Raw genomic sequence first — 24,899 nt, forward strand, 5'->3', positions numbered from 1 at the left:
GACTTCCAAGCAAGAGTTTAAGCTGTTTCTTCCCTCTCAACATGCCTTTTCTCATTCCCCATCACTTTTCCACCTAAATCACAGCACTGAAACCAAATTCGGTGCTTGGTGATATATTTGGGGAAACAACTGGTTAAAATTTTTTTTCCCATCAACTGGTTTTTCCAAATCTTATTTCCCTCTAGCATTCTGCATGTGATTGCAGGAACCACCTTGTAAGCTCAACAGGGAAAGGGGCAGGGGCAAAGGCACTGCAACTATCTTAACAGAACTGCCAACTACCCATTAAACACCTGCGTAACTTCATACCATTGCATCCCATTTTACTTTTATCCAAGTATCTATTAACAGCTAAGCAGGACTAAGTCTACACTCAGATGTGATCAGCAGGTCTCCGTATCTTGGAAGCATTTAGCAAGTATCATTTTTTAAGGTAGTATTGAACAGAAAAGCCACCCCGACACTTAAGAATAGGTTCTCAAATAGAACCCCCCCCCCCGTGGTTAACAGTAAACGTGATCTCCAGGAAATGTAGGTTCAAGACAACATTCCCTTTGCTTTGCTGACAAAGACTATTTATTGCCCAGAATTGCTTCAGCCACATAAAGCTGATAAAAGTGATTAAGCATGTACTTCATAATTCATAGTAACAGCAGTATTTCAAAAAACATTATGCAATTGCCAAATGGTCTGAAAGCTCTATTCTAACGCAATTCACATATATGCAACTTTTTAAAATGAGAACATTAGAACATTACTACCCTAGCAAATACAATGTCACCTTTGCTTTTAGGGAAGATTTTTTGGTGTGGTTGTTCTAGAAGCGCCTAGAATTTGAAACCAGTGAAATAGCACACAATTTCAAAGCAGCTAGTTTCTGTTTCCTTAACCACTCAAGTGATCCTTCTTTTGCACAGAACTGAATTCTGCCCCCACACCCCCCGCCTTGCATTTCCTCATTTACCAGTATTACAGCTTCTTGGATGGGTTTTGTTGTTGCTCAACTAAGGTGGCACAGTGGTTTTATTCCAGAAAGTTAAGCTTATTCTTGTAAAAGTTGGTTCAATTTTAACCTTAGGAAGTTTATAAGTGACCTCTGAAGCTTGAAATGCCTTAAATGTGTGTATTTCTTCTGGAATTGGAAGTAGAGGTCGTATTGATTATTAAACATAGGAATTTTTGGCTGTTGCTATCTCACCGATTTTAAGCTAAGCATGGGATAGGAGTGGCAGCCTACTGCAGCATGTATTTTAGTAAACCTACTTTAGAGCTGCTACGCCGTTCGGATCAGAGGTAGCTGCAATACTGACTTAAGATTTCAATGGCTGCTTTTAGGATTGAGTCTGTTACAGTAATGTTTTGTTTTCCTGTGAAACTGCCATCAAGCCATCCCAAACTTATAAATACAACATTCTCAAGTCACATTATGCCTACCGTTCCTACATACCGAATTATATCTACCATCAAGAAGGCAGGGAAATAGATTACAGCTTCACATCAGTAAACATTCCTCTGATTTTACTGACATAAAGACTGTAACATAGCTACATATAAATTTACACTGTCCTTCAGAAAGTTATTTCCTTCCAACAAACCAATTTTAAATAGTTAGGTTTCTTTTTTTCTTCACAGGACAGATTTTGATCTACAGTTGCTTTTATCATCTTCTTCTGTCTCTTACCCAAAATGCCTCCATCACTGTAAAAGCAAAACAGTAAATTTCAGGGTAGGACCCACCCAAACCATATTCTTACTTAACAGCTGCATTTCATGAATTCTTTTTTTTTTTTTTTCAACTGGGGACATATGTTTGAGACAGTTTCCATCATTATGCAAAACATTGCATTTATCTTGTCTTGGCAGCTACTTGAGCGCTATTGAAAAACATGACAAATTCTGTAATTCAGTAAGCAGTATTTGCCATCTCAACTGTAATTTCCAGAATTTAAAATGCAGATATAGAAAAGCCTGCTCAAGTGTTTACAATCTACTTAAGTAATAATCAAACAGAACTAATGAAATAATAGTTGGATCCCTACTAGATTCATTGGGCTTTGCTTTATATATTGCATCATACACAGTTTATTAGGTAACTACAGAAGGCTTTATCTTGAGTAATGACAAACTGTTCAGGCTTGTAAGTGTACAAGATATCTACTCACCCGTACTCATATATACACACAGCTTGTATCCTCCTTCTAAAGGCTAGATAATACCAATACAATACAAGTCATACACTCCTTTTGTTTTCATAACAGGTGCTTACTGTAAACTAAGAGATTATACCACTGTAAATGATGTGGCAAGCCCCTTTTTATAAATATTTACCTGGTCCACATAAATTCCATAGGTAATGGATTTGCATCAGCATTACATCTGAGCTGAACGTTCTCTCTTCCAATGAACCAGTTTCCATCATAGCCAGTTACTGAAACTTCTGGGGCATCTGACAAAAAAAGATTTAACCTATCAACAGTCACAATACTTGCTTTAAATATGAACTGTATGTAATGGTCAGCTCAGTGGAGCAGAAGGTGGTTTCTGGGTTGTTTGGGGTTTTTTTTTGGTGGTGTGGGCTTTTTTGTTGTTGTTGTTTTGGGGTTCAAAATAAAAACCAACAACAAAATACACTGAAAACACCAATACAGTTCCAAGCCACAATGTAACATGCAGCAGTGGATTAGATCAGGAACAGTAAGTTGTTTTAATCACTGCAAGTGTCCCACTGTGTGTTTTCAGCAAACATACCCCACTCTGGGGAAGCAAAAGGACTTCAGAAGAAAAGAATCAGTTTAACATTTGGTTGTGGGTTGTTTGTTTGACTTTTTTTTTTGAAGTGAGAAATGGTAATTTAGAGCTACTTCTCGCTAAGAAAATGCGGCAAAGGACCAGCAACAGTGTTTTGAGAAGCCAAGTAATTAGGAAAGAACCAACAAGTTCACAGATGCCAGTTAAAAAGTTTAACAGTTATCCCCTGGCATCATAATGTAGAATTATGTTATGGCTCTAAAATGCAAGACCACTTCAGGTAAGCCAGAGGGATCTAAATGAAATATTCGTAAACCAGGAAACATAAGCAGCGGTATGATTTGGTATCCATCTGTGCTCCTACAGCAGAGATGGACGAGTAGTTGCAAAAGCTGCAAGTGTAAGACTGAAGGAAGCCTAAAGAACAAGACATAAAACCTCTGCTCCTCACTTGCTGCTCTGTTGCTACTATACAATTTCATTTAAGAGTTCTGAAATATGCCTTAGCACAGATTTCAGACAAAAAGCAGTTCAAGACCAGCTTGCCCCCTCATTTCACTTCAAATACGAAACTTCATTCTCTTATTCACTCTTTCAGACAGTCACAGGAACAAGTAACATTTATTTCCACTTCTGTACCAATGACATTTCTATCTAGAACTTCATTGCAACACTGACAACATAAACCAGTACTAATGACTACTTCATGCTCAAATAAGTGATTCTTTACTAAATAGAACAAAACCAAAGCCACAAGATATTCTAGTCAAACCGAAAGAGCAACGTTAACTTTTTCCAGCCACCACATTTCTTCTAATTGAGTTGACAGACCTCTATGATTTAAGAACTTTAAAGCAGCACACAGCTGGCACAGGATACCAAAGGAAGAACTTGAAAGTGGCTAGTTTTGGTCACATATGCATTGTCTAACAAAAAACTGATCACATGCCTAAGGCTTATTTCTCTTAACTGGTTTTAGCTAAGCAGCACTGTAAGCCATCTCACTTTGGGCTCGTGTTTTAAAGCCTCAAATTTAAGCCTGGTACAGGTTTAATTTACATGAACAATCTGAATAACAAATGTTAGCAGTCTATCTATTACATTCTTGTTTCCTTCTGCAAATTAGACTGGAAAAAGCTTAGCAAGTAATTTGAAAATAACTTACTGACCCCCATAAGACCTACTTTCAACTTGTCATCTCAAACATGAATTTTCATTAGAACTCGTTTTAATACTGCTGAAATTGCAAGGCACTATAAACAGTTTACAGATCAGCTAAGTTTCATTTTGTCTGTAATCTTTTCAATGTTAAATACAAACATGAATAATAATATTTACCCATGAGCCAATACGCAAAACAAACAATAGAAACATAATGGTATTCTAAGCTTTGTTACTAATTTATTTATAATACAGAGACCCTAGGTTTCTACTCCTGCACAGCCTACCTCTTATCGCATGTTTTTCTATCCAGTTTAATTTCCCTTTTTCTCCTCAAGCAGTAAGTGCTCAATTACTTCCTGGGGAAGGTATACACCAATCAAGAGGGTGGTTATAAGATAGATACCAAGTAAAAACTACCTTACAGAATACTTACACTGTATGTCCAACACATGAGGGTATCTTATCTCCTTTTCCAAAGCAGGGTGCCTCACGATACAAGTTATCCGTCTTCCTCTTGCAAATCGTGTAGGGACAATCATATACTGACTTATGACTGTCACAGTTTCATTTGGAAACAAAATAGAGCTGGATTCCATTTCACCAAGACCTCCTTCCCAGTCAATCTCTGCAGCAGGTTTTCCAGTAGCTGCTGTACAAGTGGCTGCTATTGTCCTGTTTGCACCGTCTATTAGAGGGTTTGGTCCTTTTGTTAAACTCACAACTGGTTCAACTATGGAGGGGGAGGAAAAAAAAACATTTAAAACAAGAAAGACTTCACATCTTTGAAACTGTTGCTGCGCAAAGGAATTAGACAAGATCTAATCCATTTACAAAAAGCTCATGCTAATCAGATATTCTAGAAATAAGATCATGTCATAGCAGAGATGACAGCATAAAGCTTTGGCCTGCTGATACTTTTCACCTTTGTCCACTCATTGAAGTTTAATGTTGGTCATTCCCTACATTTAATGCATTGTCAGGGAATTCCAACGTGGTCAGATTCAAAACTCCAACTAGTACTCTGGCTGCAGTGCCTGACAATGGACAGCTTAAGATATTAGGTTGAAACTATACCATGATTTTTTAAAAAAGCTTAGATTCTGCTGTACTTTCAAGCATTACACTTAAAGTATTAATCTATACAGCCAATTTGTGTCATTTCAAAGCTAATTCATTGATTGTTTTAATACCCTCAAGTTAACAGTACAGCAGTAGAAATTCATTTCATTCCATGCTGAAAAGGACCGTTAACCTCTAAAAATGTATTTATGTACAAACATATATTTTATACACAATATAACAGGTACACACAAATATACAACATGGTTTTTACATAAGATTCATATAGGTTTGATATAAACAATTTATTTGTATATGTAAAAAATTCTGCCTATATATGTTCCTGTGAGCAAATACCCATAGAAGTAAATAAATAAAGAAATAATGAACTCTGTGCTACATCCAAAACTCAAATTTCCAAGTGGAAGGATCTGTAAACCCATTGCTCATGCCAAAATTTTTGAGGCTTAGAGAACCCACCTCCTTCTAAAAGAAGCTGAGTTCCTAATGGATAAGTCTACTGTCAAGAGCCATAGACTGAAAACCTTTAATTTTTTTTCTTACTATTTAAGAAACCTCTTTCAGACCTGTAGTGCTCCAGTTGCAGCTTAAGTCAGAAATACCGTCTGAAGCTTCAGATACAAACCCAGGGCTTGCTTTCTAGGATGGGCCATTTTTACCCTCAATACTAGAAGATACAGATTTCCAAGTAGCATCCCAGCCTACTACATAATCCTTGTCTTTTCATCTAATGAGGTTATCTGAGTCCCCTGAAGTGAAGCCATCTCTACACAGCATAACACTTCAGAACCCAGCTCAGTGGACCAGCCCTCACTAATCACAAAGCACCGACAACTCTTGCAACTTCCACAGCTTTCGATACTCTTTAAGAAAGGGAAGTTTAGTTCACAGACTCCTTCCTAGAAGTTGAAGCTGACCCACATATCTTGAAATGAAATAGAGTTCACAACTACCTATACTTTGAAGAGAACTGGGTAACAGTATCTTCAGCTTGAGTGACTTCAGTGCCAGAATCAGTTTTTGTTTTCTGCTCAGTCTAACACTGCTCATGTCTGAAGGTAGTTTATTATCTGTGTGATAACACTAAAAGGAAAGGCAACTACTAAATGGATAACCTTATAAAAATACGTTTTCTGTTCTATGCTTGTAAGTGCTTAAAGAATATACCTCATTAACAAACCGAAGGTTGTTTGGGCAGATACGGAGAGTGGACTAGTTTCTACTTGGCTTCTCTGAATGCCTACCCTCTGCTTCGTTAGCGACCCTACTGTACATACAGCAACAGCGGCATTTTTCCCACTAAGTCCCACATTCACTCTTCTAGATTTGAAGTATCTCCAGAGCTGCTTTCAAAATCTTACTCCCTGGTCTCCAACACTAGCAACAACTAAAGCTTTCTGCAATAAGCTTGGACATGTGAATGGATGCCCATACCAAGCATCCCATCACCTGAAAAAAAAAAAAAGTGCCTTTCAAAGCTACTATGGTGAACGTGACATGACATAGCTTGGATATATGACCCATGTTTTCCCAGATTTTCTACTTGGAAAAAAAATAACCCATTGTGGTGTTTGGAAAGGTTTTTTGTGGATTCTTGGCTGACTTGGTTTTTATGGAAGTGTAACTTCCATACACAGACTCTTGGAGCAGTCCTCTTTTGTCCCAGGACCATTCAGCGTGCCACACGAACCATACTGCAGCATGCCCTACACTTTCACTGCTCACTGTAGTGGTGGGGGGGAGCACATGAAGGGGACCAGGAGAACACTGGAGAACCTGCTTCACCCATTCACTAGAAATATTATGCTCTATTCGGGTCAAATAAAAGATGGTGGAGACAATGTTTAGCTTGGGAAAGGAAGCCACCAATCCCAGAAAGATCCAAAAGCAGAAGCGACCTGCTTCCACAATGTAATAGCTCAAGGGCAGCGGCAGTTTCCCTTATCCCCTTTAAATAACAGGCAAAGGAGAAACTGACTGAATGGACAAATGTTATCACTGCACATGGATCATCTCATTCATAGATCTTAGAAGAATAGCCATGTAAATCCAAAAGAGTATTACAGCATTAATTATATTTGAATTATAAGAAATGGTGGCTCAAGTATGGAAGCCAGATGTGCAGTTGTTTAGGAATTCTCCACTAATTTGCACATCTATGCTAGCCCTTTTACTGATTTATGACCCCTCTCCAATTTAACCCTACTTACTCTAGCTTCTCTTTACATTCACGCAAGCAAAGAGAACTCTGATTGTCCAAGTCCTTGCGCTTTTAGAAAAACAACATAAAGCATCCAGAAAATTAAGCGCCTCAAATACTGTCGCATTGTTTCCAGGCCTCTAAGTTTCTTCTTGATTAAGTACTTCATAAGCCTTTTTCAATTGCTTCTGTTAATTTTAACCAATTTTTTTAACCATTGCGCACAGGAGATCTGGATGAAGTCAGCATGATCATAATAACAGCATTTACCAACTACCATTATATTCACTAATTCCTTGACAACAGCATGACATGGAATTGCCAGCCCCTTCATCAAGTGACACTTTGATTAACTTCTTTCCAGAATACTACTTCTGCTTTTTATTTTCTCTCCAGTCAAAACCAGCAGCCTTATATTTCCGTGTAACTTACCCTGCCCACTGATTCATCCTTTATTATTGACTTTAGGGTTTTTGATTTGTTTTGTTGTTGTGCTTTGGGTTGTTTTCTAAGACCAGTCAGTTAACTAATGTGTTATCTACTTGACACTTATTCTTAGCCCAGTACATCTCACTAACTAGCACTTTTCTAACACCATTACTTTATCAGATCTGTCTGAAAGGATCCATTTTCTATACTAACATGCATCTTTAATGCCTTATTGTAAGAATTTGAACATTAGTGTTTGAGATTTACTCCTGGTGATAGATCTACACCTCTGACATCCTTGTATGTGCAGCCTGTCCTTCACTCACAGCACTGGCAAGAAGCCTGCAGGACATCTGATTTATGAATACCCATGCTTAGTAAGGCAACAGACTCAAACCAACTATTTAAAATAATTATGTACAGTGCTGAAGCTAGTAACACGAAAATTACATTAGCTCTGCAAGCTACACTGCCACACACCATCTCTTCTGCCTTCAAACACCACTTTGGCCACTTTACTCAGCATCTTAAGAAACAGCTTGACACAAAATTCCTTGCCATTTTTTGCCCTAGTTTGACAAGGTAAGTTTGAAAAAACAAAACTTTAGACAAGATCCATGCAACTGTTTGACCTAAAAAGCATCTTCATATTTTCACAGTCTTAATCTTCTTGTACAGTGCATTTTAAGACAACATGAAGCACTAGGCAAAGCAAAGTGGGAGTAAGCAAAGTCACCAAAGGTGCTAAGTCTGTTAAGCTTAAGTAGCCTAAGACAGAGGTTCTAAATATTCTTTCTTAAGTAATCAGAGTACTGTTGCAAAAAAACAGGACACTGTGTCCTGTACTTATTTTTTCCTCCATTTCTCTTCAGTGTCACTGCCTTACAATGTACAAGGATCTACCACATGATTAAGTTCAGTATGTTCACTCATTAGAAAGAAATTATTTATTTGCTAATTAGGAATAGACAGGGACTAGGGAAAAAGGCAATGCTGCTTTGACTGGAAACAGTTTCAGTCTTGGGACATGAACTTCTCACTTCAGTGGAACTTTTTTTAGAACAGTGTGAGAATAGTCAGAATAAAGCTAATTTTTAGTTACATCATATTTTAAATTTTGATTGGAGCTGTTCAATGCCTTAAGATTCTGCTGAGCTTGGAACTGCTGAGCTCAGGCCAGTAAAGCTCAGAAGCTACTCAGTCACACGCATAGTCTGAAAACCATCACTTCCACAGTATTTTTACCTTTTGAGTCTAGATGTCAGTATACCAAAAAAAATTTCCAAGGACAGAAAATGTGCTGCTGAGGCCACAGAACATAGTTAAGTCCAGCAGAGAGTTGGCTACCCAGCTGTACACGCAAGCCAAGCAGCTGCCAACTAGGATGGAAAGGCATCTTCGCAAGTAGGTGCATTTTGCAGTTCAGAGGTTGATACCAAGTCAGAGAGGCTTACGACTATCAGCAACCATTTACATCAAATATAACCCCCCCCATGATCAGGACCATTGTACACTTGAAAAAAGCTTCCTTTACCTATTCCAACTGCAATGTTTGATAATATATATCTCATCAAGAAAGTTGCAGTCCTACATCTTCAAACCCAGAATAGTAAGCACACAGACCATAGATCTGCTTTCCAAGTTCCTCCTCAGGTTCTCCATAAACCTAAAATGTGCAGGGCAACATGGAAACAACTACTAATGTGATCTGAAAAAAATCAAAGAAATAGAAATAGGAACTGACTAGAAGAGATTAGGGAAATCAGTAAGAACCTCCCACTGTATGTTGATAAAGCACAATGGCTGAAGCCTGAAGTACAAAACCTATTACAACAGCTACAGCCACAGCCACTCGTAGTACAGAGAGAAGACAGATGGACAAGAGCCATGAGGATGCATGCTTTCTGCATCACATAGAACTTCTTTGGTCAAGTTACTTGTTTCAAATTGGATTAAGCCACTTGCTTTGATGCGTTTATTTTGCCCCACCTTGTGGTGAAAACCAGTCCACATACTGTGCTACAACCATCTCATTAATCTCATACAGTATTCTACTACGGTGACAAGCAGAGATCAAAGACCAAGAAGATCCTAAAAAGCACAATTTTTCACAGAAATAGTCATTGAGGACTAACCCCAGCTGTAGGGAAGACCACTTGACTACCTGCAGTGGATACAGAAGTAACTTACTGTATTACAAGAAGGTATAAGGCTGTAAGGAGAGGACAAGTCAACAGGCTTTCAAGTTTCAGGATAATCATTCTACCTCATACTGCAATAGTGCCCAAGTCTACCTGTGCTTCAGTACCGGTCCTTTAGTGACAGCAACACTGAACCCTCAATGAGATAGACAAAATTAGTTTATGTGAAAAACTGAATTTATATAAGCTCCACATTATGACTATCCAAAAGTAGTCAGGGATTAAATTGCCTTTTCCTTCCCACAACTCCCAATACTGGTCTAGGCAGTTTTCTTTGCATGGTATAAATGTAAAGCAACAGTTTACATCACCAACCCCAAGCAGATAGATTAACTTACCACATTAGCAACACATTAAGGAGGGAATTTAGCCAAGGTGGTAGCTAAAGCTGCGTTTGGCAGCTTCTCAGCATGCATGCACATACAGAGGTCCCCCATATGAATATTGCAAGATCTAAGTTCCAAAGCACTGTACAAACGTTTGCATTAGCACAATGCCTACATAGGAAACATTTTTAGTACCCAGACAATCAAAAAGCAAGTTCTAAAGAAGCAAGACCCCAAAAAAGTTGCCTCAATGATGACAGTAAAACTATCAAGACACTTGTTATGAAGACTAGCGAATATTTTTTTTTTGTATTGTCATCAGGTTAAAGGTAGAATACAATACATTAATAATTGCAGAATTGCACTAACAAGTTTGTGCTATTAATTTCACCTCCCTTCACAGAGCTGACTTACCTAGTACTGTTACAGTTGTTGACGACTGTGTATTTCCAAGTGGGAATGTAACTGCCTTGCAAATGTATTCTCCTGCATCAGAAAAGCTTACATTTCTTAAGATGATTGTGGCATCAGTAAGCGAGTAGTTTTTAAATGACACTCTTCCTTGGTATTCTCCTTGAACAGATATTCCATATTCAGGATGATGAACAGCAATAGTCTGTGAACTTTTACCATGTATCTTCTCCCAAGAAACTTGTGTTATTGTTTCATTTACATCAATTATGCATTTCAGCGCAACCTTCTTCCCCCAGACTGCTGTCACATGTGGATCAACAATTGGTCCAGCTAAGGCACCTAAAAACAAAGCAATTGTTAGTTGGTACACAAGAAGGTTATACCTCTAAGTCTTCACATTAAGCCTTCTTCATAATTAGCTTGCATTTTTCAAAGACAGTTCCTACTTTCTTCTGAACAACCATATCCTACCCGGTTCACAGCAGCGTGAAATCATTACAAGAGCATGCTTTAAGTAAAACCGTGAAAGCTAGGTATAGATCAACTATCCTTCAGAGAACACTATCACTAATACAAAGTCATTTTTATGGAGTCATGTCATTGTCTAACTGGTATTATCAATCTCTTGGAATTTTAACTAGATATGAGTATAGCATGTCTTCAGATATACTAAAAAAACCCAGTAATCAGACATGGTACTTTAGCAGTCTGATTACTGATGCAGAGCATCAGGTAAAAATTCATGCTAAATTACTGCACTTATTTCTACTATAAGATAAGACTCCTAATAAAGACAATTTAAGGAAAAATACATAAGTGAAACTTCTACCACTTACCAAAACAACTACTTAAACCAGAGCAACAATTGGAAGAGTAAAACAAGAAAAACCAAACCCCACAAAATACTCCATTTTAAGTGACAGTCAATCTAAGAATTCAATTTTAGCTTTATGATCCTAGTTTCTAGTGAAGATATGTACCATCACACACATGCAATCTTTCTGCTACACTGTAGTGTGGTGCCTTCACTCTAGATCTTCACTGTGCATTAACACAGCAAATAAGCTAACACTTGACTGTACCTACTTTTGCTTAAGATTTAATATATTTCTATTTAATACCTAAAACACTTCCCACAGTAGCAAGTACATTCTGAGCTCAGCATTTTACACCACCTCCTTTCAAGTAAGGAAATCCACCAGGACCATGCAATTCATTAAACTGCAGGTCCATAATTTCTTCTGCGAAACAGTGCTCCAGTAACTTACATCATTTGTTCTCTTGGAGTAAACCAACATGATGAAAAAGAATCAAACCCTTAATCCACATTGTATTTCTTTTTACTGTGCTCTAAGTCTTAACAGAGCTAATTCAACTGCTCTGATTTCCAGTTCAGTTATTATATCAAGCTGTAACTAGTGAAGTTCACCCTTTAACCAACAAGGTTCACATCTAAATTTTACTAGCCCCAGTGTCACAGCCATGAACAGGTCGCTCCACTTGACACATTAACTGCCTTTTCAGTCAACAAGTCCCCACAAAAGAGAAACCACGTGGTCAGGAAAAAATTCTCTATATGCCTTTATGTATGATGCCATTGTTAAAAGCTTTCCATTTCCCATCAATCGATTTTTTTCAGTGTTCAAACCGTAACTAGGTCAATGAAGTCACCTAAACAAGTGATTGAAAGATTCAGCTATGGATTTCTTCAGTATAAAACTACTGACTAATGCCAATAGTATGAGAACACTAAGTTGCACAAATAAACCAAACTAAGCCAGAACTTTATACCAAGATTCTTGATATGCCAGTCACTAAGAAGGGGTGGTGAAGAAAAAAATAGCCAGAAAACAACAACAACAACCTGGAGTAAGTTTCACAGAGAATATCTACCATGACTAATCCATGAGTAATGAAAGAACATTTTGTCTAGTGTCCTCATGCCTCTTGAGCTAACACACATTGTTGGGACAGACATTCAAAAGAGGGCAAACAATTCAAATACCAACTGAAACGTGCAGAATTTTGCCCAAACTTAGTCTCCACTTGCCATTGCTAATTTAAGCACGAGGTGGAGTGTTCCTTTAAAAGCATTTACCCATTGCTTTCCACCTTATATTTATATAAATGTACAGAATATACATCATTCAAGGAAAACCATGCTTTTGTTCAGAAACCAGCAACTTGCAATATTTGTATCTACTGAATCTTAAGCTGTACTGAACCTTAACATAAAGATCAGCTCTATATAACTCCAACAAACTTAATACACAAAAGCCCTACAACTAAATTTACACAAAAGCTGCTCAGACTTCTAGGAAGGTAACAAACTGAATTGGAAAGTCATCCTGGTTAGTGGAAAGCACAAGCCATTTTGTTTCCTTTTAATTTTTTTTTTTTTTTGACAATGCTACTCCTACTCCTAATGATTACAGGCTTTAGCTACACAAAGATGACCACAGTACACTTAAAAATCTGTACTCAACTAATAGTTATACCTTTTATGAAGATGCAAAAATAAAACTTTTCCACCAAGGAATATCCTAAGAGATCATTTGTGCCATAAGAACATTGTGTTCTCACATCAATTGCACAAATTTTCAGAAATCAAACTTTGTTATTTCTGCTACTTTCAAGATTTACAGATTGAATGAAGCTGGCCTCATACAGAATACACATACACACACTTGCAGCTGTAGAACAGTAATTAGTTACATCTTGTTAATCCACCTTCTCCAGTAGAGAACAGATCATTACAACAAATTTTTCACATTCATCTCATCTTCTGACACATGCTCAGACTCTAAAGACAAAAAACCCACCATAATGACTTCATCTATGCTAATCCTTTAACTTAAACTTACATATAGCTTATATAACAACATATATACTCTGAAGTGTTGTATTTTAAAATCAGTTTAAAACTCAAGTGAGAACAACCACATCTTTAATTTGCAATAGCATCTGTGCTTTTAAACTTCAGTCAGTTACCATTTAACTACTTTGTGTGCTGAACAATCAAGCTAGCAGTTCAAACTAGCAAATTAATTAATATTCAGGGCTTTCCAAGATTCAGGACTCTAAGACAGGTATTTCCCTTGATACAGCGACTTCCACTCAAAAGTCAATATTTTGATTAAACATTTTACGTGAATAATGAGTAACAGCTACATGTCCACTCCAAAATAAAGCTTTAGAGGCTTATGATGCAGAAGAATCTGAACAAGATGACACTTCAATGCCACATTATTTATCTCCTTAACTGATCCAAGGTACTAATGTATAGGACACATTTACTGTTTTAATAAATGTCCAGCTCTCGTCTTGAAATCTAATACTGAAATCTGACTTCCTCTACTTGCACTTTCATAATATTGAAGTCCTTGCTTATCATCATACCTACATCCCTTCAGGAAACAATCTGCATTCAATTAGCAATCATGCAGCCTCCTTGCATTTTTCTTTAGGTTTGACAGTGTCTTTGTGGATTCCCCCCCCCCCCACACACACACCCCCTTTTCTTTTTGCTCACTTCAAAGACAGGTAAAATATCATCTTCCCTCTCATTACCTTAGTCATGTGTGCTCTGACAGCTCATACGTTCTAGCATGTCTTTGAGACATGGAATGAGGTTCCTGTATAACCCCACTGAATTGAACACACTATCAGATGACTTATTGGTGGGTTAATTACTTGAGTATCATGTTGTGAGATGGCACTCAGTCCCATTCACTTCAAAGCTTTGCACCCAAGTGCATCGCTCAGCCTGTCCAAATGCCTTAGAACTCCTTGTCTCTACTAATCAGCCAGGCTTCCTCCTTTAATGAAACTATTCATGCTGTTGCTCAGACTGCACAGCCAACAGGCAGAGGGATTTACCTTGTTTTGATCAGCAACAGATTGTCCAGTACTGTTTCATATGCGGTCTGGCATGATTGCCATCTCCAGGACCTTCAGATGTTTCAATTTTAGCTAAGTCCCTACGCACTAACTGATTTCTTAATCACACAGTGATCCAATACATGCTGGTCATACTTCAAGTCTATCACAAAACTACCTTGTGTCTAAAGCTAACAAGTTAAGCTGGTGGATACTCCTCCTAGTTGGTCTACTTGACACATCTATTTGCTAAACTATTTGCAAACATTCTAATAAAACTCAAACTATTTCACAGCTAACACTATTAGTTGCATGCGAACACCGACAGTCCATATCTCAGCTTCTCAAACTGCAGCAGTTGCTCTTTTTTGTAACTTTAATAACTGACAGGACTTTGCAAAAAGCAGTCACATCTACTATTCATGGCCTCACACTTACTTACTAATACCATGAGACTGCCCTACCTCAACTTAAAAGTCTTAAGATAAAACAATTTAAAAACTGAACAATGGATTACCTCATTTGAGAGTGCAGGGAAGGACAGCATAAGCTTCTTGCTCTAGTATTTTTATTAACACACCTCCCAGAGGAACACGTTTTTGGTCCTTTGGTTTCCCACCACCCCTGCTCCTGGCCCAAGACAAGTGGCACTATCTTCATTTTCCCACCCACCCTTCACATCACCAAAAAGACCAGATTTCGAGGCCCAGCACTGCAAATCTCAGTCCAAATTGTACAAGCTATTGTTTTATTTCAAATAGACACTAGATTTCATCACTTCTTTTTCAAACAAGTTTTTTTATTAGGTTTACATTGTGTTCACTAGCTCTCCAAACCATCATAATAATCTTATTCAAAACAGCAAGGTACTGACCATTCTCACTTCACTTGTCAAAAAGCAGTTTGAAGAGTAACCAAAAGAAAAAAAACCAACCCTAAAGCTCACTTCCACCTTTAAAAGCCACGGAACTAGGAGCTATCAAATATTGATCATGATAACAGAAGCTGTTCACTAGTAATTCTTCATCAAGCTTATCTAACTGAAAAGAGATAGTGAGCAAATAAGGTCTTGAAGATACAATGATGACCTTCTTCATACAAGAAAAGTACTCGTGCTACAAAAGAGCATAAAAGAGAACTTCCCACACTTCCAGGCTTGTTATTTGTTGTAATAAACAGCAGGTTTAGAGATTTTTCTATACAGAACAGCCATGTACAAGTCTAATTACAAAAGCAATCCATTTTGTTACTTGCTGTAGAACCACAGCCTGCTTAAAGCACACCACTGGCAAGACAGAGACCACGCTTTCACTACCTGTCAACCATTTCCACAAGACAATGAAGCCAAACTGCAGGAGAGCAGAAAAACCCAAGTTTTCCCCTACATCAGCAAGCTACTCGGCTCACGGGTGTATCTGGCTTTAGGATACACTAATGCAAGGAACTAAGAAGAGTTCCAATCAACAGCAGAGCAGAAAAATAAGAACGTCCCATTTTGGTGACAGCAAGTTGCTACGTCAGCAGAACTTCCCATGAAACACACTTAAGGTCAGGCTAAGCATTATTTTTAGGTCAGTTTAATTTTAGCTGACATCAGAAAGCTCAGACTCATTCTTCCAGCCCCCCCTTTTCCTGCATCAGCACTCATCAGGCACCTACGAGAGCCCAGCTTACAAGAACTCAATTGTTTTCTTCCTGATTTAGCTCATTCCCTGCTCAGTCAATCACGAGTGGCAATACCACAGAGGCAGCAAGGGCAGCCACTCATTCTGGTGGCATTTTCAGATTTGTTTAGCTGGAGAATCAAATCACTTAAGGACACTGCAGAAAACAAGCCTGAAACCTCAACTTGAGGCTTTATAAAAATATATGCTTAAATTACTGGGAAGAAATCAGCATGTGTCTTTCGAGTACCAGAGCACGATCAAATTACTGTGTCAAAAAAAAGATCAGAGCCAAGGAATGGAAGAGATTCAAGATTAAGTAGCACAAAAAACTTCAACGCTAGCTTCCAATTAGAATTATTAAGCAAGGACTCAGGAAAAACCCCTGCACTTACATGAAAGAGATGGCATTACAACCTAGCGCTCTTGCCTAAGGACCTGCTTTATCACAAGCCTTGCTTGAAGCGGAGGGTAGTTTGTCACTGCAGGTTTTGGGTGGAAAGCAGGCTGGGAACAGAAACAGGGCAGGAGGTTGGCTTCTGTAAGCATTACATTTGCTGGACTCTCAGCTCAAGTTCCCTTTTTGTACAGCACTCGCTCTTCTTTTTTAAAAAAGCAAACTAGAGGCATATTACTTCCATCTTTGAAGAGCAATTCTTAAAACCTTGTTCAGTGTTTATCACAGCATTGTAACAGGCATGCCTAAGCTTACCAAAAAGCAAAAAAATTTGGTGAAATGAGGCATAGCAACTGGACAGTCTGAAGCAGAGACTACTGAAATCCTCTTAACCTTTTTCTGCATTTGCCAGCTATCTAATGCTACTTTTTCATCTTATTTACGTTCAAGGGACTCAGTCTTTTTAATCTGGAGCTCAACTTTACCCAATACCAAAAAGCAACTAGGAACATTGTAACAGTTGTTTAAAAAACTGTTTCCTAGATTTCTCCCATTGCACTGGTAAACCATTTGCTGATGCATCTATGAACTTCTGAATGTTGTTAACCTTTTATACCTACAAATGGACCAAAATTATCTACCAGTCTTAACTTTAACATGTGAGCAGCTCTCCTCTAGGTTACTGTAGCCTACATGCTTACAAAGGCCATACTAAGGGGAACATCTATTTCAGTTGAAAATTTTAAGAGTTGCACAAAGGTAAAATGTTTCATGCAACCAAGAAGCTATAGAAACTGGCCACAAGAACTGGCAGATTTTCAGAAAGCATGAAAGAGTCAGTCTCTTCAGTACTGTGCCCATGTTAACTGCTGCTGAAGCACGGATTTTACTAATAACATCAAGCTCAAGACAAACAAAATCTTAGTTCAAGTGCTATCATAGGATGTTCTGCAGAATTTTTAAATACTTTGAACTACACCTGCTGTTCCTAAGGGTAGAACTGACAACGTATCACACCATTCTACCAAAAGGCTCTTGTTATTCAATTCCCTCATTCCTCACAGCTGATGGAAGAGTCAATTATCTTCCTCCAGCTGCTGAATCAACTATCTCTCTCCACATATATATAGATATCAAGGAATACTGATATTTGTGGGGAAGGCTACAGCTACCATTCACAAGCTAATGCCCACAGAGAAGATTCATACCGCCTGTTAAAAGGCCAGAGAAAGCAATACTGGATAGAATACTCCCATCCTAATACAAATGGGTCAAGATGATAAGATATGCAAACCTCTACAGCACCAAAATAAACACCTATTATCAGCAAGACTGACATCTTCATCACAGAAAGGAAACTGATTAAAAAGAGGTATTTTACTCCAGTGCAATATGAAGTAGAAGAAAGTAGTTCAACTCAGAGTTCAACATTAACATAGCTTGAACCCACCTCATGAAGTCATGAGTTGGAGCTTCAGAGAAGCTCTACAAGGCACGGCTGTGACCCACTACGCTTATTTCAGTGTTGTTTTCACACGCTAACTGGTGGTTCTGTTCTAATGTCACTACCCCCACATGAGGCCAAGGCCGTGTGCCTGTATAATCTGCTTCCTACCACGCTGCACAGACCTGTAGTTTCAAGCCTCAGGAAACTAGATACAACCCAAGACATCAGAAGAAAGTTTAAAAAAGGTTAAGCTCATGATTCAAATTGAGTTGTGAAGGACACCCTTAGAAAACCAGTTTTATAAGGTTAAAGCTTTAAACCCAGCTACTCACCAGGAATATTTACTAAGTCCCATGAACTTTAAAATTTCATCTGGAATTTCAACTTAAACCATTAGCGTCAGTCTGTCTTACACACTCTTACATTAATATTCTTCTATGTATGTTAACACATGGCAAATTAAGACATTCATGTTTATGCCGATACTAAGAATTCAGATGTTTACAAGACATGTTGAACTAATAAGCGAGGCAAGCTATGAGGCAGCTGGAAGCTCTTCCGCAATGTAGATTCCAACCTCTCTCTAACCAGACAAACCTCCCAATCCCATCCCCTTTCAAAAGCAAACAAGTGAGACACTCCTTTTCCAAAAAAAAAAAAAAGAAAAAAAAACAGGATTAGGCTCAAAAGCAGACAGAAGAACATCATCTCATCCTCAGTCCCACTCCCTCAAAAAGCTAGCAGGAAGAGTAAACAAGTAGTTCAAAAGTCAGGCATAGAAATACATACCACCTCCTCTGCCTAAACACCACAAAAAGCTTCACATTTCCATTAAATAAGTTTAAATCCCCAAGTACCAGAGCAACAGATATAAATACACTAAAAGAAAAGCAAGAGATAGTAAAAAAAGCAGTTACTCATATAACTCAAACCTTTGGTTGGAAAGTTTGTTAGAGAGCTCCAAGTGATCTTCATAATATTTTGAAACACACGAGTCAACAGTTCTGACAAACCAACCTGGAGGAAAAGGCTGAAGTACTCCTATGAGGCATCCAGTTTAGATACACATAACCAAAACATCCAACAGATACAGTGGGAGGTCAAAATGAGCACGAGCTTCTGTTCTGTGTCTTGGTTGAAGTTATGTACATAATTAATCTTTACCAGGCAGTCTGAAAAAAGCTTCATGTTCTAGTGGGTCCAAATTAGAATAGTTGTCAGCAGGAACAAGTATGAGCAACAGATACAGGGTGTTAAGCAACTAGTTAGAGAGCAAAGACTGTTCTGAAAGTTACAGCAAGTATACAGTGACTGCATCTCGAGAATTCTAAGCCCTGGTTTAGAACATGCTACTGAAAAAGTAACCTCCCTGCTCCAGCCAACACCAGTGAGGCTCCATCTGGAGCTGTTCAGCTTGAACATCATACTTCAGGTATTAGCAGCCTGGAGAGTCTGACAGCAAAGTGCGCTCAAAGGCCTGGACAACATGACCTACAAGGGAAGACTGGAAGAACTGTTCGTTGTTCTCAAGGGCAGCAACCCAACAAAAGGTCCTGAAGCACTTACACTGCAAAAAATTCCAGCACTGCTGAGTGTACCTGTGGAGGTCATGAAGGAGAGAAACAGAAGAAACAAAAACAAGCAACAACAAACCCCACTGAAATGAGGAAATCCTTTCATGCTACAGAAAGTGATTTCCTCAAATGAATACCCTGGCCAAAACTGTAAGCCTCCACAACCTTTAGAAAGGTTTGATGTTTAGTCATTAAAAAACCCAAATATCCAAACTAATCTAAGCTGAATCCTGCACTGGGGTACAGACATGATCTGTTGTTGAAGATTTTTGCTGGCCTAACTACTGTAAGATTATTAACAGACATTATTAGTAAATTAACAATCTAGTCTTCCTTCAAATTCTTCTTAGCTGGTATGACATGCTGCTGGCCCCAGTCACAAGTTCTCCTTTCAGGAGCTTATTTGCAACAATCCATTCAATACACTTAAACCACTTGACCTCTCATTTAGTTCACTCAGACCTCACTACTCTGAGAAAATCTCAGACTATGTTACTTTTAGAAATCTCACTCCCAGGTCTCTTAGTAGCTATCTGCTGATTCACATTTTTTCCACCTGTGTTTCAGGACCATCACCACTTGCTTTGCAAATCAAGGCACGAAACAGTTATACATAAAGGAATTGTCAAAAACTTAAAGAAAATATTAACTCAGAAGACATCTAGGATGGCGAATTATTTCATTTTTAACATTCAGTTAGTAGCACTTCAAAAAAAGAAAAAAGAAACCAGAAGTTCTGTGTTCAAGAGCACAAACATATACATGTTATATCAGCACACTTTCAGCTCCTTTTTTCATCCTCAGGTCTACTGCATTTGGGGTTTAACTTGAATGTTACATCCAAGCTATTCAAATGGATAGCTGTTTTCTGAAATATTTTCCACTGTTTGCTGCTTCTATTTGTATACTTTCCAGTTACTCTTTTCAGTAAGGGTTTTCTTCATCAGAGGGACAGCCAATTCACAGCAGGTGATCAGTCTTCTCTATTAATTTCTTGTATTCATATCTATAAGCAGATATTCAGCTTTTGTCATGTATTTTTTAAAAAAGCTTGTAACTCCTCAAAGCTGTATATGTGAATCCACATGATATTAGCACCAGTTTGTCCTCAACTGAGTCATTCCTGAAGAGATTAGTTTTCTCATTCTGAGCCACAAATAAGACTTGGAGAAAAAACAGACAGCCTTCAGCTTTGAGAAAAGTAACTCATTCTGAGTATGTTCATTTTTATGTTATAACGTGATATTTCAACTTAAGTTTAGTGTTGCTTGCTTCAAGTTGATTTTAAAAGCTTAATTTTCTTGTTTATCTGCAGGGCTTTAAATTCAAGGTGATGACAAATTCTGCTCAGAAGGTATAGAGCAACACCTCACTACTTTTAGTCAGCTAGTGCTTCAGCTTCTCTGCTTTCTATAAATCAAGTACACAGAACTTCGTTTGCCTTGAAGTCAGCCCCATCACCTACTGCCATCTGTCCTTCATGATTCAAAGAGACAATTATGTACATTACACAAAAATCACCACTTCCTGGACATCAATTCATTCTTAAAAGGTTTCAATTCTAAGTCCAGAAGTTCCAAAACTGGCATTACTACACCTTAAGTTCAAAGCAGATGCCAATGTAGTTCCATGACAGAGGACACCCTTCAGGACGGTACACCACCTCGTTCATACTTCGTATGTGCAGCTGCCTTCATGCAAGACCTCTGGCAAAGACAGGCCTGACTTTCCTCTCCAGAACGTAAAGCTGGGAAGACAACACAGCTTCCAGTTCACAGTCCAAACTTCAGCACCAGATATTCAAACTGCCATAAATCACCATAATTCTACCATTCAGAACTGTATGAGATGTCCAGCTGTGCCAGTGAAGGGCAATCCAGTGGAGGCAAGGCTTACTGTAGGATTTTTCTTCAGGTGAGAACAGCAATTAAGTCAAAAACGCTCTTGACTTGAGCAGGGCTGCCTGTACAATTGACTGCATAGATGAAAAGAAGGCAATGAAAGATTGTCACATGACTACAAAATAAATGTGACCTGAACATTTTATACAAGTTATTGTAAATTGGGGGTGGGTGGTGTTTATCACCGATAGCATCTGTGTAACCTCACCTTTCAATAACTCACATAAAATGCTTCCAAAAGGGAAGATGCTCTGATCAAGACAACAGTTCTACACTGAGATTCCTTCTCCGCACTCTACATATCCTTCCCCATCACCCAGAAACCTAACAGCATAGAGGATTTGTGCTCTCACCAAGGAAAAAAAAAAAATCACCAAGAGTAGTCACATGTAAAAATACAGGCAGCTACGTGCAGGGGCAGTGGTTTGTCAGGACAAACATTTACTCCTAATACTTTCTGCTGTCCCCAGCCTTATCTGACCTGTCAGCTTAAACCTCAGTTGATTTTCAAGTACTGATCCATCTCCTGTTGGCTTCACAAGTTTTCTGTATCCACAGGATCCTCTGGCGAGGAGCGCTAGCAATCTTGCCACCAATTCCAAAAACACCTTCTTTGCTTGCAGCTTGCCTTGTTTTAGCTTCATGTGATGAGCACCTACTTTTTGCACTGTAAGAGTTAATCTGCATACGCTGTTGACATCACTCACGATTTCAAAGATCCCACCATATCCCTCGCTTTCCTCCCCTCCTGCCAAGAAATCGCCTCTTTTCTCAGCTAAGTCTTAGCCAACTTCACTAAGATGACCACTTTCATACCTTTGACCCTTGCTGCCCACCTCTGAACCTACTTCAACCCTAAGATCTGTGTTGTTCTTCAGTTTGCTTTTAAGATCAAGAGATCAAAACCGAAGTATTTGAAGAACAGGCAAACAACCTATTTATACACACTAGCACAGCGTGTTCTGTTCTCTTACTCCCAAACACTTGATTTGACACCCCCACCTTTTAAAGATTGCTAACAGAAAATACTCAGTTCACAGAACTCACCATCGCATGCTCAGGGCCTTGTTTCCAAGTACACAAATACATAATACTTATAACGTATAATATATATGGAGTTAACTTCTCCCCTCCACAAAGGAGGCCTTGGGGGTATCAGTGAACATTTATCTATACTTCAGCTTGTTTCACAATTCAATCAGTCCGTTCTGTAAGGTCCTCCATAACTCTGTGTAATAAATCTTTATTCCAACTTACTACCAGCAAAAAGTAGTTGTACATCATTAGGGCACCTCATGCTCCAGGAAATGCAATAGGCAAGATCCTACCATCCTCCAGCACCACCCAGAGCTATAGCTTCCCCCACATGAATTCTCTTCAGGAAAAGGTCATAGCAAGACCATAGCGATTGCCAACTGAAGGTTTGGCCTGATAAATACCCTCCCCATGCTTCCTTCCAGACTCCAAACTGCTCCACTCCTTATTCAGAAAAGCAATTTAATACTGTCACAATATCTGCCCTTTTTTTATTATTTTATTTGAGACTAAGAGGAAAATTGGTACTAAGGCATCAGGCACTAAATATCACAGAAGTCTGAAGAGTTACTGTCCCATCAGTCCTGCTCCATTTAAAAATCTGGCACTTATCAATGGCATAGCAGTACAGCGCCTTCCACCTAGCCACAAACTCGCAATGCACAGGAGATGCACACAGAGTCCAACAATTTCCTTTCCAAGTTACATGGTCCTTGTTTCAGCACCACCACTAACAAACTTGGCATTACATAAACAGAAATACAAGACAACTCCAATCAGAATCCAAAACCACAATACCAAGTGATCAGTACAGCATTTTTGTCATTGCTGCTTGCTGTCTTTTACTAGAAGGCAGAATGCCGTATTCTGCTACGTAGCAATAGATGCATACCCTTATGATTAGTATGGCAGCATAAATGCAATATGTATCGTGCTAGATTACATGAGCTAGACAGCCCATGTCTATCAGAGTATAAATTACTGCGGCAAGACATTCTTCACTTCATAATTCTGACTTCATCTGTTAGACACAAGCATTCAGAATGCTCAAGTCCCAGGAATCACTATTTATCAGTACAAGGTTGCACAGCAAAGGTATTCATAGAAAGCCTGCAAGGTCTCCAAACTATTCAGCAGGTCATCTCTGACACAGGTATAAACTGTATTAATCATTTCCAGTCAGGATACCTACCAAGTACCACAAACACAAGTGAACTCCAAGGTATAGGTTTCTTCACTATCCATTTATCATTGACAAAGGCAAACAAGCTCCAATATTGATTTAGAGAATAATGACTTCACATCGGTACGAGGCAAGGGACCTCCAGAGGCCACTTACTCCTGCTCAGAGTAAGCCCAGTTAAGACTGCTTGGAGACTCATCCAGTCAAGCTTTGACTATCTACATAGAGAGAGACTGACGACTCAGCCACTTTGGGCACCTGCTTCAGTATCTGTTCTCTCTCACAAAGAAGTATTTTTTCCTTACACTGGCTCAGAATTTCCCACACTGCACCTTGCGCAGCACGTGAGGGAATAGGAATCTCTGAAGAAAGCCTTGATCCACCTTCCTGACATGCTCCCATCAGGCAGCAATGGCAGATCCTTCCCCCTTTCCCAGGCTGATCAGGCCCAGCTCCTGCAGCCTCTCCTCACACACCCTGGGCTCCAGCCCCCAGCCAACACAGAGGCCCACCACCGGGCTTGCTCCAGTACCTCGGTGCCCCTCTGGTACTGGGGAGCCCCGAACTGGACACAGCTTCCTGTTCCAAGATCCCTTCCCTCAGCCTGCTGTCATGCTGAATGGAGCCCGGGATGAGGTCATCTTTGCTGCGAGGGCAAACCGCTCAATTTGTTGTTCACCATGTCCCTACATCTGTCCGCCAAGCTGCCTTCCAGCCCACTGGACCACAGCCCATGCTGTTGCAGGGGTTATTTCAGTCCAGATGTGTGACTTCACACTTGCTACTGCTGATCTCCATGACGTTCCAGTCAGTCCGTTTTTCTCCAGCATGTTGAAGTCGCTCAATATCACAGTCCTGCCTCCTGGTGTATCAATTGTATCCCTGTTTGGTACCATCCATCCACAAACTTAAAAGCACACTATATCCTGCCTTCAAGGACATGGAACAGTACTTGTCCTAGTATCAATGGACAATTGGCCACCAGCTGGACTCCACACACCCTTCAAGCTGTGCCAAACAACCTTTTTTTGCCCTTCATGAGCCTGGAGAAGGCCTAGAGAAGGATTTTCTCCATAACCACTCCAGAAACTGAGGCAAGGCTGACCAGGTTGTAGTTTCCTGGATCCACCTTTCTTGAACATGATTATATCATCTACCTTCTTCCACTCATCAGGAACCTCCCTCAGTCACTATGACTTTTCAAAGGTGACATCAGCCAACGCACTCAGCACCCTCAGAAGCATCTTTTATGTCCAC

General features: G+C 39.1%; 1 protein-coding gene across 6 annotated transcripts in view; it reads right to left on the bottom strand.

The window, feature by feature from the left end:
* Positions 1–24,899, bottom strand: part of NECTIN3 (nectin cell adhesion molecule 3) — a 69,630-nt gene that overhangs the window by 31,270 nt on the left and 13,461 nt on the right. For all 6 annotated transcript variants that reach the window (XM_040583076.1, XM_040583075.1, XM_040583074.1 and 3 more), the window contains exons 2-4: positions 10,563–10,901; positions 4,346–4,642; positions 2,329–2,446 (exon numbers count right to left, since the gene is read on the bottom strand). In XM_040583076.1, the coding sequence (XP_040439010.1) occupies positions 2,329–2,446; positions 4,346–4,642; positions 10,563–10,901 (754 nt within the window). The remainder of the gene's footprint in view (positions 1–2,328; positions 2,447–4,345; positions 4,643–10,562; positions 10,902–24,899) is intronic.

Source organism: Falco naumanni, chromosome 2 (assembly GCF_017639655.2).
Source record: "Falco naumanni isolate bFalNau1 chromosome 2, bFalNau1.pat, whole genome shotgun sequence".
In the NCBI taxonomy this organism is placed as follows: domain Eukaryota; kingdom Metazoa; phylum Chordata; class Aves; order Falconiformes; family Falconidae; genus Falco; species Falco naumanni.